General features: G+C 40.7%; 1 protein-coding gene across 1 annotated transcript in view; it reads left to right on the forward strand.

Annotated features, from left to right (window-relative positions):
* The window catches only part of GRAMD1C (GRAM domain containing 1C), a gene marked incomplete at both ends in the record, with an annotated part of 73,020 nt that overhangs the window by 47,786 nt on the left and 11,293 nt on the right, over nt 1-13,941 (forward strand). Inside the window, 2 exons of the mRNA XM_080918838.1 lie at nt 1,435-1,597; nt 8,172-8,309. Coding sequence (XP_080774964.1) covers nt 1,435-1,597; nt 8,172-8,309 — 301 coding nt within the window. The remainder of the gene's footprint in view (nt 1-1,434; nt 1,598-8,171; nt 8,310-13,941) is intronic.

Consider the following 13,941-nt stretch of genomic DNA (forward strand, 5'->3'; position numbering starts at 1 on the left):
AAGAGTCTCAGGTCTTAGAGATTAGCAAAAGTTGTCTGTTTTTCACTTTCTTTGATTTTTTTTTAACTTTCATCAAATTGAAAATAACAAAAATCAGAGACAACTATTTTCTAAATAAAAATTGTTATAGAATTAATATTCCTTGTAAAGTACAGGAAACTATCTGGAGATAAAAACAATACAATTGTCAGCAGTTTGTTAACTTTTTTACTTTTGTGTTTTAAGTCACTATGTGGGTGCTGGGAATTGAACCCAGGTCCTCTGGAAGAGCAATCAGTGCACTTAACTACTCGCCATCTCTCCAGCCCCATTCTTACTTTTAATATAGGCATTTACTGATATGCCTATAATAGGAAATAACATTTAGTTAGCAAGAAGATACAGTGTGGAGCTCTGCCTGGCTCTTAGAGAGGCTCTGAGTCCACTCAGCAAGCATATTGCTCTCTACTATGCAACCCCCAAGTATATCAACCCCTGATTTTGGCTGCTTGAAGAGTCAGTTCTCTGGATACTAACTGGTAGTCTAACTCTTTAATACGCTATGTCCTGGGTCCCAGTTACTACTCAGCTTCCTGATTGACCAGTGGTCAAAACCCCTGTTCTCCCTGGAGCTGAGTATCTTGCTCAGTGCTAGGTGAGGATCTTGCAGGGCAGAAAAGAGGAGGGTTCCACGTATGTTTTATATGCTCTTTCATCTGTGTACACACAGATAGGGCAAGGAGGATATTTTTTTCTGTATAGTTAATACATATTTTGTGCTTACCTTACTAATTATAGTTAGTTCTATTTGAATCATAACATAACAATGACATTTACATTTAATGCCCATCATTTGCTGTCTCGATCTACTAGTATGTCTGTTAATGTGAAAATGACTTGTCCTGACTAAACATGACCAGGAAGTATACATATTGTACTTTAGTATGTTTTAATTCTCTTTCTCGTATTCTCTTAATGGTAGGACCAGTCAGGCTTGTTGCGATGTTAATTGCCTCTCTCCACTGCACCCCCATAACTTCTGTCTCTTTATGGTCTTTCCATTTCTACTTTAGTTCCTGGTTTTGAGAGAGGTGGGCACCGGCTAAGGAAACTAAACTGGGACTGGCTTCTCCCCTTGTCTGTCTCAAAAGACCCATATTGTCATCTTCTGTTTCCTTTCCTCTGTGTTCCAACCACTCCCATGCTGGTAACTTCCTTTGAATTCCTTCTATGTAATGTTCTTCATATGTTTGCCAGTCACCACTGTGTGAAGAAAGGCCTTCATTACCCACTGACATACCAAGAGTAGCACTCAATCTTAAAAAGCAGCATTTCAGCCCTGAACTCTTCATATTTAATATTAAAGTTCTTGCAGTAAAACCTATGCTTCAGGGTTTTTTGTTTGTTTGTTTGTTTGTTTGTTTTAACTTTTAAACCAAAATGTTTGTCTCTTAGGGATCAGGAAAAGAGGAGTCTCAGAGTGAGAGACATATGAGAAAAAGTCCTTCGCTAGACTCAGAGAAGAGGCTGAGCAGAGTACCCTCCAAGTCACTGGACTTGAACAAGAATGAGTACCTTTCTCTGGACAAGAGCGGCACTTCAGATTCTGTGGTCGAAGGTAAAGATTTAATCTTAACGGAATTCCAGACATGTCTTCTGATGTTTACCTTTGCTGGGTGTGTGTGTGTGTGTGTGTGTGTGTGTGTGTGTGTGTGTGTGTGTGCGCGTGCAGAGGGAGAATTGATTGTGGCAGCCTCCCATACAGAGAATCAGAGAAGGAAGGAATATGTGTAGAAAATGGGAGACCATCTTTATTTCGTCTCAAAGCCTGGGGTTTCAAAGTCTCCATTAGAGTGACTTAGAGTTCCAAGTGTTCAGAACTAGGAAGTTGGGGCATGGTGAACTATCTCAGTGCAAGCACAAGGACCTGTGTTCAACCCCCAGCGCCCACATGACCAGCCCAGCATGGGTTTGGTGGCCATGGTGGTGCAAGGCTGCCCTCCCGACAGCAGGAAGGTAGGGACAGGCAGATCTTTGGTCTCACTGGCCTGGCAGCTGCTCATGATCAATATGTTCCGGGTCCCAGTGAGAGGCAAAACCAGGTGTCAGAAAATATGTCTCCTGAGGAACAGCACTGAAGGTTGTCTGAACTTCATAGACACATGCACACATGTGTACACACACACACAAACATGCCCAAACACTTGTTCTTACCCACCACACACACATACACACACACACACACAAACATGCCCAAACACTTGTTCTTACCCACCACACACACATACACACACACACACACACACACACACACACACACACACACTCGGCTTTCATGCAGTGGAAAAGCAAATCTCTTACTAAAAGCCTCGATGCCTCTCCTACAGACTGAGGTAAGATGTCCCCACAGTAACTGTATTGCATCTACGTCTCCTCTACCTACAAGAAAATAAACAGAGGTTTTGTTTTAACACATCTGTGAGTTAGCTGTGCAGAGGGTGGATTGAGGACAAGATCTTTGACTCTAATCTTCTTCTCACTTAAAGTACTTCCCAGGTTGTTGTTGTTGATTACTATTACTGTTAAAGATAGGTTCTCACTGTGTAGACTTGGGTGGCTGGCTGGCCTGTAACACGTTTTAGTTTTGTTGAAATCAGAGCTCCTCCTGTGTCTGCCGCAGCTGGGATTAAAGGCATGAGTACCATGTCCACGTCTTCCCAACTTCTTTTTTCTCATCTTTTTCCAAAGGTATATCTGCTAGGGGCAGTGGTGCACAACTTTAATCTCAGCCTTTGGGAAACAGAAACAAGTGACTCTCTGTAAGTTTAAGGCCAGCTTGTTCCAGACTAGCCAAAGCACACAGTGACATACTGCCTCAACCAACCAAACAGCCATCTTAACAAAGGCAGGCTTTATACACCTGATCATTCATATATAATTGAATTACTATGTGGCTTCCAAAAAGAAATAAAAATGTCTGGAAAGCAACCCAGTTTAAAAGATTACCTTATTGATATTACTTAAAAATTACTATTCCACTCTGTATGGGTAACATTACATGCTTTTGACTTTGGTTACCTTCTAGAATATTTTTGAGAAACATTTAGAGATAACTTTGACAGCAGACACATGATCATGCCTTCACAATTACTTTTGAACTCTTTATTATTAGAGTCAGTGTATATGAAATTTATTTTCAAATCACTTAATTTTTTTCTATTAATTTATTCTCTCATTATTACATCCTGACCACACTTCCCCTTCCCTCCCCTCGTCCCCAACCCTCCCCCCACATTCCCCTTCACCATCCACTTCTCCATGTCTCTTCAGAAAAGGGCAGGCCTTCCAGGGATATCAATTAAACATGGCATATCAAGTTGCAGTAAGACTGGGCACATACCCCATATCAAATCTGGATGAGGCAACCCAGTAGGAGAATAAGGTTCCCATGGGCAGGCAAAAGCATCAGACACAGCCCTCCCTCACTCCATGTGGAGTGCCTCAAAAACACTAAGCTACACAACTATAATCAAGTCACTTTTAAAGAACATTCTATAGTTGAAATTTTTTTAACAAATAAACCTGCTAATAATATTCTACATGACATTTAAATGTTCTACATGGTATTTAAACTAATTTATGGGGCCAGTGAGGTGCCCAGTGGGTAAAGGTGCTAGCTATCAAGCCAAATAACTTGAGTTCAGTCCCTGGAGTTCACACAACGGAAGGAGAGAATTGACTCCCGCAAATTGCCCTTTGACCCTATGTGCATGTGATGTCTCATATGCCATCTCCACAATAAATAAGCAAAATATGAAAAGTAAAATAAATTATTTGGTTTAAGAGGGCCAGTAGATTTAGCTAGACTAATGATGATGAATAATCAGAGCCTTTACCAAAAGAAAGTCCTCCTTTTGGGATCAAAGGTATCAAATGCGCTGCACTCTGGCTGCTGTTCTTATCGTGTAGTTTACATTGTTGCACAGGCTCGGCAGATAGTATCCTTCCTGCTGTCCCTCCTGTAACAAAACAGGGAAGGACAGGAAGTGGGACAAAGAGCAGGTCAGAGACCAGAATAGCAGCCTCAACACTAACGGCGGCCAAGTTAGAGGATACGCTGCTTCCCTGTGCCAGAGGTCACGGGGCTGCTGACCGGGCAGAACGTGAGGATGATCCCATCAGTCAGGGCAGCCACCCTCTGTAGAGGAAGGAGGGAGACCCACCATGGAGCAGCAGCTGCTGCTGAGGTTACCTGGGCTTCACAAGACAGGACCGACATATGCCAAGTCTTCCCGCTATGTCCCTTCCATGCCTACATATTGTATTAGGTGTGCCCAAGAGGTTAGGGTAAGAGGAAGCAGGAATAGTTGAGAATATAATAAAAACCCCCAAAACCAAAAACCCTGACATTTGTGGGAAACTTACTGGTAAGCTGTGCTCCCAACTTTCTCCAAGTGCTCATAACCTGTGGTCATTACACAGTAGGTTTTCTAAGAAGTCCTTGAAACTATGAACTCTGTGGGGATGATGAGCAGCAAGGCCTTACTAGGCCTCCTGCTGGTTAGGATGAGTGGGTATGAATTAGTCATGTGCTGCAGGACCGAACCCAGCACTCTGGGAAGATCTATTGTGGCACCCAGTGTCTGAATAGGCAAGTGACACCAAAACAAGGAGTGTTTTTTCTTTCTCTTTCTTGTGTGTGTGTGTCCTTTTTTTCTTATTTTAAAGATTTATTTATTTCATGTATGTGAGTACACTGTGACTGTCTTCAGACACACCGGAAGAGGGCATCGGATCCCATTACAGATGGCTGTGAGCCACCACTGGGAATTGAACTCAGAACCTCTGGAAGAGCAGTCAGTGCTCTTAACCACTGAACCATCTCTCCAGCCCAAGAGTGATTTTCTCTTCATTCAAACCTACTCTTTACAAGTCATTTCATTATTGAGTTCCTAGCAAAGTAACATGAAAACTCTAAAGCTACACACACATCTAGGAATGATGGAAAACAGTGTGTAGTTTCTGTACGTGAACCTTGGTCATACTGTGTTTCTTATTGGTGCCTCCTTAAAAATCTGCCTGGTCTAGCAGTGAGCATCTACATATTTTCCCCCAACTTTCAAGGCATTGGGTTTTTCTTATTAGATCATCGTTCGATGTTAACTTGAGCACATCCACTGTTTTTCCTACGTGACTCTAAGACCCGTCAGATCTTTTAAAGGAGTGTGGCGATGAATCTCTGGCTTTCAATTTTCTCAAGTTTGTAAAGTGATGAAGACATTGGCAAGAAATGAATTAGGGAGAAAATGAGGGAAATCAGATGAAGTAGATCAACTTGGGAGGCTTGAATGTTCGTGTGGGTTGGATCTCCTGGAGCTAGAGTGATGGGGGGTGTGAGCTGTCCAGTGTGGGTGTGGGATCCAAATGTGGGTCCTCTGGAACAGCAACCCCCTCTCCAGTGCCAAATTTAAGCAGTGAGTTTTTTTCTATATTGACGATAGTACCCTGCTCCTGAGTTGAACAGTGTCTTTTCTGCATTAAAAAAAAAAAAAAAATACCACCTGCCAGCTTACTGTGCCGCAGCAGTATTATTGGGATTGTTGTTTGGAGAGAATTGAAATGTCAAGACTTTCATAAATGAGAAATCCAAAGCAGGAATAATTTATTTCATTTACTTATTTCCTTCGACAAATTCCCACGCAGAATATATTATTAATTTCTGATACTGATATAGCAAATTGCACTTTTATCAGTCATAATTCAGAATCTGTCACCTAATGGGGCTTAGGAGAAACATGAAAATATTACATTGAGGTGTGTACATACATGTAATCTTTCCATTTCCAATATGAATAAGAAGCTCACGTTTGAAAAGTTATAATCCCAGGGTTTCTTGAAGGAGGTGGCTGCGTCTAGGTGTAGAGAAAATATCAGCTGAGCTTGGTACATATTGCATTCAGTTGTTAAAAATTTGAACAGTAAAAGAAAATCAATAGAGTGAGAAGACATCCTACAAAAAGGGAGGGATGTCTGTGCCATATCAAACAGGATTAATATCTGGAAAATATTTAAAAAATAAGCAGCCAAAGAGCAAGCAATTTAGTTTATAAATGGGCAAATGAGCCTAAAACCACTTTTCAAATAAAAAATTACAAATGGCCAATAAATACAAATGAAAATCTTCAACATTCTTAGCTCTTGGGAGAAACTAGATCCTTGGTCTCACAGGCAAGTTGAGGCCATCTATATGAAACTCTGTCTCAAAAAACAGACAACCCCCCACTCCCAACCCACCCAACCAAAAATAATGACGTTGGGATTCCATGTTATCCCAGTTAGCAAGTCTGTCATCAAGAAAACAAACAGACCTTCTTGAGGTCCTGAGTTCAATTCCCAGCTACCACATGGTGGCTCACAACCATCTGTAGTGGGATCCAACGCCCTCTTCTGGTGTGTCTGAAGACAGTTACAGTGTGTTCATATACATGAAATAAATAAAACAGACAGACGAACAAACAAAAACCAAACAGGTATTGGTGGGGATGTGGGAGAAAACAAAACAAAACAAAAAACTCTCAGGCACTGCTGTTTAGAGTGTGAGCTAGTCTTTTCTGGGACATATGCCCCCATCCCCTAAGGTAAAAGCCAGTTTCCTAGGGATCCGTGCATTCTCAGCATTGTTGTGACTGAACCATTCACAAGAGTCATCCTGTGGTTGCCGGGAATTGAACTCAGGACTCTCGAAGAACAGTCAGTTCTCTTAATCACTGAGCCATCTCTCCAGTCCCCGGGTATTTATTTCTTTTATCATGAACATATAATACTTCTGTGTGAGAGAAAGCTTTTCCCGAAGCCTGGCAGGGAGGCTATCTTACAGAACCTTAGCAAATTGCCTAATTTCAGCAACAATTTCTACACTGGAGGAGCCCATTGAAATCTCAGTGAATCGTTTTGCCTATAAATAGTGTTTTTTTTTTTTTTTTTTTTTTTTTTTACAAGAAGAGGGTAAATCAGTATTTGCATGGTGTTTGTAAATTCTTTACAACACACATCAATAATGAGAGGGAAAGCAGTTGTGGTCCAGGGCAGAGTTCTCTTCTGGTTTGTAGACCATTCTCTTTCCTTCAAGCACACTGGCTCCCAGAGGTTAGTATCTGCAGAGGCTCTACACACACCACCCTTGGAGCTTGGCTTTTGAGGTTCGGAGCTTGTGTCATGTTTTTTCTATTGTGTATCAGTGGAGAATAAACCTTGGGATAACTCATCACTGTTCTTTCCACTCTTCCTGTAGAATCATGCTTCCATTTCTGCCTTTTCCTCTTTCTATTCCTTTCTTCTTTTTTTATAGTCCTTTCAGTTAAATTCTTTCAGACGATGTAAAAGGAAGGGTACTTTTTTATGTGCTAGAGTGGATTCAAACTCCTGACAATTCTCTCCATGCCATGCCTTCCTCCTCTGTCGAGGACGACGACAGTGTCACCTTACACAAAGGACTGTGTAAGGCTGAGATGTGTCATGCTGGAAGGTGATTAGCACAGTGTCTGACATACATGTGAACACGTGCTGCTGCACTGTGTCCAAGGGACATGAGAGGTGAACAGACTTTAGTTCATGTGCTGTGGTAGTTGCCAGCAGATGCTTAGCTGTCGGGTTCCCATGGGGAGCAAGTACTGTTCCATTGGACATTACTCAGTGTTGAAGAACACCTTTCAGGAGGAATTGTTATTCCTATGTTAATGCAGGGAATTGAAAATGCACCATGAATAGCGTGACCCCTATCTGGGGCAGCCAGCAGTAAACCAAGTGAGCTCATTCAAGCCAATGTACCAGTGCACACAGCAAATAGAACCATTGGAGACTTAGTACTTCCTAAATGTACTCAGCGGTATGACTTGAAATGTCATTTCATATATTTTTTATATGAAACATTCATTTACGTGGAATCTTATAGGACTTTGATTTTATTCTAGATAAGTGTTTATATGTGCCTGAGTTTTAACAACTGAAAATTGTGATCTTGTTTATACTTACCATAAATGTTTCCAATTTGTAGTTTTAGATTTCTGAAGTAAGATAATCATATTTAAAAACTGTTTTGTATTAAGACCAAAACAAAATAAATCCTTCCCCTGAAATGTTGAAATTATCTTTCCTTAATTTCTTCTCCTTTTGTTTGTGTTTTGTTTTTCTAGAAAATATTCCTGAGAAAGATCTTCAAGGAAGACTTTACATCAACCGTGTCTTTCACATCAGTGCTGAGAGAATGTTTGAATTGCTCTTCACTAGCTCAAACTTCATGCAGAAATTTTCTAATTCTAGAAATATAATAGGTTGGTCCTCTGTTTTTATCTACTAACAAATTTGGGAGGATTTTCCTTGGAGGGTTGAAACAGCTACTGTCTGGGGAGAAGTTAGACACAATTCTGATTTTAAGGTGTTGATTTTAAAACTGGGATTTAAGTGTTTGGTTAAATTCACATGTGACCAATGTAATTGTTTAATTAGGTAAGTGCTACTTTAAAATATATAAAATTTGTACCCTAAAAAAAAAAAAAAAAAAAAACAACGGTAAAAACCTGCAGTAATTCCTTAATGTACCTAGTTAGTCTAGTTGAACCCCATTAGAAAGGACTTCATCATGTGACAACTGGATGCAGGTGGAGTGTAAACTGAAGTAACCTCTCCGCCAAGTGGTCAGATAGTATCTATTGCAGCTGAGAATTCCCGAACTTGGTCCTTACACTCTGAGGTTCACAGTCATCAGAAATGGGTGCTTGTGTACTCTGAAAGCTGCTCACTGGGCCTATGGCAGATCATTTGTGATCTCAAACACCCATCAGTAGTAGACAAACAAATTACTCGTTTCCACTAAAGAGTACTATACAACAGTGCAAGCGATGGTGAGCTGCTGCTTATGAGTAAACCTCAAAGACACAGTGTTAAGCAAAAGAAGCTAGACACAAAGCTTGCAGTGTGTGGCAGAGGCATATGTCCATGTGGTCACTGCCATTGTGGAGGGGTAGGTGGGTGAAGCCTGGCTTGCTTTTGAATGCCGATAAGTTTTATGTATTAGTCTGAGCAGTCGTGCCCATGTGTGTTTCCCTTGTGAAAATGACAGCTGTGCCTTTTTGATCCACGTACCTAGAATATAATGAACACATAGTTTGAACAGGGAGCTGATTACACAACCAGACCAGTTTCACTGCTCACGTGATAAAAGTTCTATGTTGTCACATATCTCACGTTTATAGTAAATTTTAAAGCGAATATATATCACAGGTTCCAGAGACTTTGCTAACTTTGGGAGTCAACCGCATACAATCAGATGGCAGTAGTGGTAGACAGCTGTACAAGATAAGTCATTTCACAGTCAGCGAATCAGTTCTGTAACCTGTGATCCGAGACCCTCACAAAAGCACAAGTATAATCCGCTGATAAGATATTGATATGGACGCTGATATTAATTGATATTGGTGGACTCCAGGTCCAAACGGAATGTTCTTATTCACAGTAGAGTAGCAAAGGGACTCAGTGGATAAGAGATTTTGTGATTGTTTCATGAGTTTCATGGCTTTAAGGATAATTTTTCTATTTTCCATTAGAAGTATAAAATATCTAGGAGATGTAAGCTGCCCTCTCAGTGGCTCATATTTAACATACGGTATCTCCTCTGAATTCGGTTTGTACTTCGATGTTCATTTCTGTTGGGGGAACTGCTTCCTTGTGAAGAATTAGGTATGGCTTGTGGCTTATTTTCTACCCAATGGTTGTTGATGAGGTAATGCCCCTTTTATGATTTTGAAGTACCACAGGTTATTACAGTTGGTGGGAAGTAAAGTTTGCTTTTTGCAGCACAACCACGCTGGCGATCCTAGTATCTATCTGGCTTCAGCATGGTTGGTTATGTCCACTCTCTGGAGTCATAAGTAGCTTTAGGAAGCAAAGGCTTTCGGCTTATTTGAAGCCTGAGCAGTTTATGGGCACATTACAGGGTAGACCTAGAATGAGCCAAGAGGCTTTTCTCTGAAAGATCATTTGTTTCTGACTGTAAACCATACTGTTATTCTTAGAACCTGCTACCCAGTAATCAATGTTTTCTTTCTTCTTCCCCCCTCCCACCGTGTGTGTGTGTGTGTGTGTGTGTGTGTGTGTGTAACACACACGTGTGGAGGTCAAAGGACAACTTGTAAGACAACTTCCACCAAGTGGGTCAGAGTCAAACTTGGATTGGCAGGGCTGGTGTCAAGCACCTTCTTCACCTGTTGTACTGGTTTGATTGAAAAATGTCCCCCATCAGCACTTGAATAGTAGGCCTCTGATAGGTGTCTGTTTGCAGAGCTTGTGAAACCTTTAGGAGGAGGCATGTGGCTGGGGGCTTTGGGTCATGGTATTTTACCACAGTAACAAAGATAACTAAGGCATCTCCTGAGCCATCTCACCAGCCCCATAGATCTCATTGATTTTAATAAGGAACTTTTAAGCTGGCAGTCTCTTTAATTTCTATTTACAGTTGCATGCCATTACTTCTAATTAAAAACTCAATTTAGAATACGTTTTTCATTTAGATAAATGTAAAGCTTCAGAGAAGTTTCATGACTAGTATAATAACATCCATATTTACTTTCCTTAGGCTTCTCCTCAGATTTTAATATTTTAATGAACTGTGCATGCGGGAAAGGAAGCAAACCGTTCAGAGACGTTGCACACACACATCACTGTGTAGGCATCACTGCACACATCTCCAGATCTTGTTCATCAACCCAAACAGACGCCACACCTCTATGATAACTCTCCATCTGACCTTCCCCAGTTCCCCAGGGACCACCGTTCCATCTTTTATACTGTGAATTCAATAAATCGGGCTACTCCATATGAATGAATGTATATAACATTTGTTTTTTTTACTGAGAAGTTTTTCATTTAACATAATGTCTTCAAATCCATCCATCCAGGAGAGGACTCATAGCGGGATTCCACATTTTTTAAAAGGCTGAATTATATTTTCTGTTTGTGTATATAACATCATATTCTGTGTATTCATTTATCCACTAATGATATGTGGGTTGTTTACAGCTTTTAAAGATTTATTTTTTTGTTTGTTTGTGTGTTTGTTATATATGAGCTCACTGTTGCTGTCTTCAGACACACCAGAAGAGGGCATCAGATCCCATTACAGATGGTTGTGAGTCACCATGTGGTTGCTGGGAATTGAACTCAGGACCTCTGGAAGAGCAGTCAGTGCTCTTAACCACTGAGCCATCTCTCCAGCCCTGTTTGCAACTTTTTTAGCTACTGTGAAAAAAATTCAGTGGAGGCCATTAATATGTGACTGTCTCCTCAAGTCTCCGTGCTCTCCCAGTGTGTATTAGCTGTCTAGAAGAAGATTGTTTCATCACAGGGTAACTTGTTTATTTTCTTTTGAGGCTTACTCAGTTCTGTAATCTATGATTGCACCATTTTATAATCCTATCAGCGATGCACAGAGACTCTGGTTTTCCACAGAACCAACACTGTTCCTTCTGATTTTAAATATCAATCACCTAATTGGTGTGAAGTCTCACCAACTTAAATTATTTACTAAAACAAAGAATTCTTAAAGCATTCTGCAATCCCTGTTTTTTTTTAACATTAGCACTGTAAAGAAGACAATAAATATCCTTTTCTCTGTTGTTATTTTCTTACGATTTCATTCTTTTTCTTCAGTATTGAGGACTGACTCTTCCAATATATGTTAATCAGAGGTTGTTCTCACAAATAATTCATTAGGCTTTGCTGTTAAAGTGGTAAAAATCCCAGTGCAACATGCATGGGCAGATAGAACTTGACTTCTGTTTTATTTAACAGTATGGACTTAAAAAAAAAACATTTTATTTATTTTATGTGAGTATACTATAGCTGTTTTCAGACAGAATAGAAGAGGGCGTCTGATCCCATTACAAATAATTGTGAGCCACCATGTGGTTGCTGGGATTTGAACTCTGGACCTCTGGAAGAGCAGTCATGCTCTTAGCCGCTGAGCCGTCTCTCCAACCCCAACAGTACGGACTTTTAGTAACAGGATTCAATGGTAACTTTTGAACCTGTTTCTGATTAACAGTGGGTTACTTGTGATTTCCTGGAGTAGGCTGACATTGGACCAAATAACCAAAAAAGTACTTTGAAATTAAGGGGAGATCTCCTTTTTCATGGATGCCTAAACATGTTATTCCGAATGGGAAACTCTATGACGTGTGATGTTGCCTTTCACGTGTAGTCATGAAACTGACACACACTCAAAGGCTTTCTGACCCTACTTGTAAGAATGAAGCTGGACAAAGATGGCTGTCTTCACGCTGACCCTTTGACAACAGGAGATGGGTTAAAGTCCTGCAGTGAGAAGGCTGGTGTTGCAGTTCAGCCGAGGGATGATCATCCCTGTGTGTCCGTCCATCACGTTGGTGGCACTCACAGTGTAGTCAGGTCTTTGGATAGAGTTCACAATGCTCTCATGTGTAACTATGTGAAGTTTTACTCATAATACAAGAGAATCGCAACTGAGATCTAAACTTCTGTCGTCTAACGTCAGTGACGTGGTTTCTCCACAAGCACAGGAGTTAAAATCTCACTGTTGATTAATGAGAAATGTCTTTCAACATTGTCTCTTTAGTGATGGCATATTCGAGTTGCTGTGTTTGTTTCCCCCCCAAGACACCATCTTTCTATGGCTCAGGCTAGCCTCAAATTCCCCATCTTCCTGCCTCAGCCTCCCTGTCGCTGGTAGTACATGTGTGGTCCTGTTTCCATCATTTCCACGGGTTTTGGATTTAAAAAGAAGTCCATAGATGAATCAGTCTTTAATTTTGTCTTCTAAAAACATATTGATGGTTGAGAAATAAGCAGATAAGAGATGTGTGTATGTTACAGCCAGCTTTTTAAAAAGAGAAACTATTTGAATTTTTTTAGATTTATTTTCTGTGTGTCAAGTGTTTTGTGTACGTGAATGTCTGTGCTTGTGGAGGTCAAAAGAGGGCATCAGACTTCCTGGAACTGGAGTTATAGTTGTGAGATACCACGTGGATGCTGGGAATCAAATCCAGGACCTCTTCAAGAACAAATGCTCTTAACCACTGAGCCATCTCTCCAGTCCCTATTCCAGCTTCTTAAACTGGGTGTTGCTGACTGTACGTGTGAAGTCCTGTAAAGGAATGTGGATGTCGGATCCCCAAAATTAGCAACAGGCTTCTGAATACAAATGACCTAAACTCGGTTCTAAATCCGTGGTGTAATGGATCTGAGGTGCTTTTGGCACCTCTGTTGTTAAGAGTGACTTTGCTGAGGTGTACCCTGTGTGTATGTGTGTGTAACTGAGCATACACGGTGTGTAACTGTGTAAGATTTCATGACACATGCTGCCGGCATCCACTGCCTGCAGAGCCTTGGCTCCCACAGCTCTCTGCCCTCATGGAAACATAACAGTTTCATTATGGATAACACAGACTTTCACTCTCTTCTTCTCATCATTCCTAAAATTTCAGTATCAAGTCAGTATAGCTTTGGGTTATATTGTGTTAAATGTTCCGTGTTTTTAAAAAAATGGTGTTTGAGTTGCTGACATGACTTTCATCTTAAAAAATGATGGAATGAATTCGAATGTAGGATTAGGAAACAATCTTAGCAATGTCTGAAATGCCTGTCAACTTGTTCACTCTGTACCACACACGCATGGCAAATGGCGTACTCAGCACCTGCTACTATAAAGTCAACCCATGGGACTCTGAAGAACATCGGGTGCCCTGGCATCCTGTGTTTCAAGTCCTTAGTCACAGTGTCCATCCCTTGTGAGGAAGTAAATGGATGTATCCAACAGGACGCACATTTGCTTGTCTGTATTTTAAATGGCAAAATTATAGGTAAACCAAAGAATCACATTACAATAATGTCTTTGTGGTTCGTTATCAATAAGTGTCTGATTTGTATACCTAT

Source organism: Micromys minutus (genome assembly GCF_963924665.1).
Source record: "Micromys minutus genome assembly, chromosome: 7".
NCBI lineage: Eukaryota > Metazoa > Chordata > Mammalia > Rodentia > Muridae > Micromys > Micromys minutus.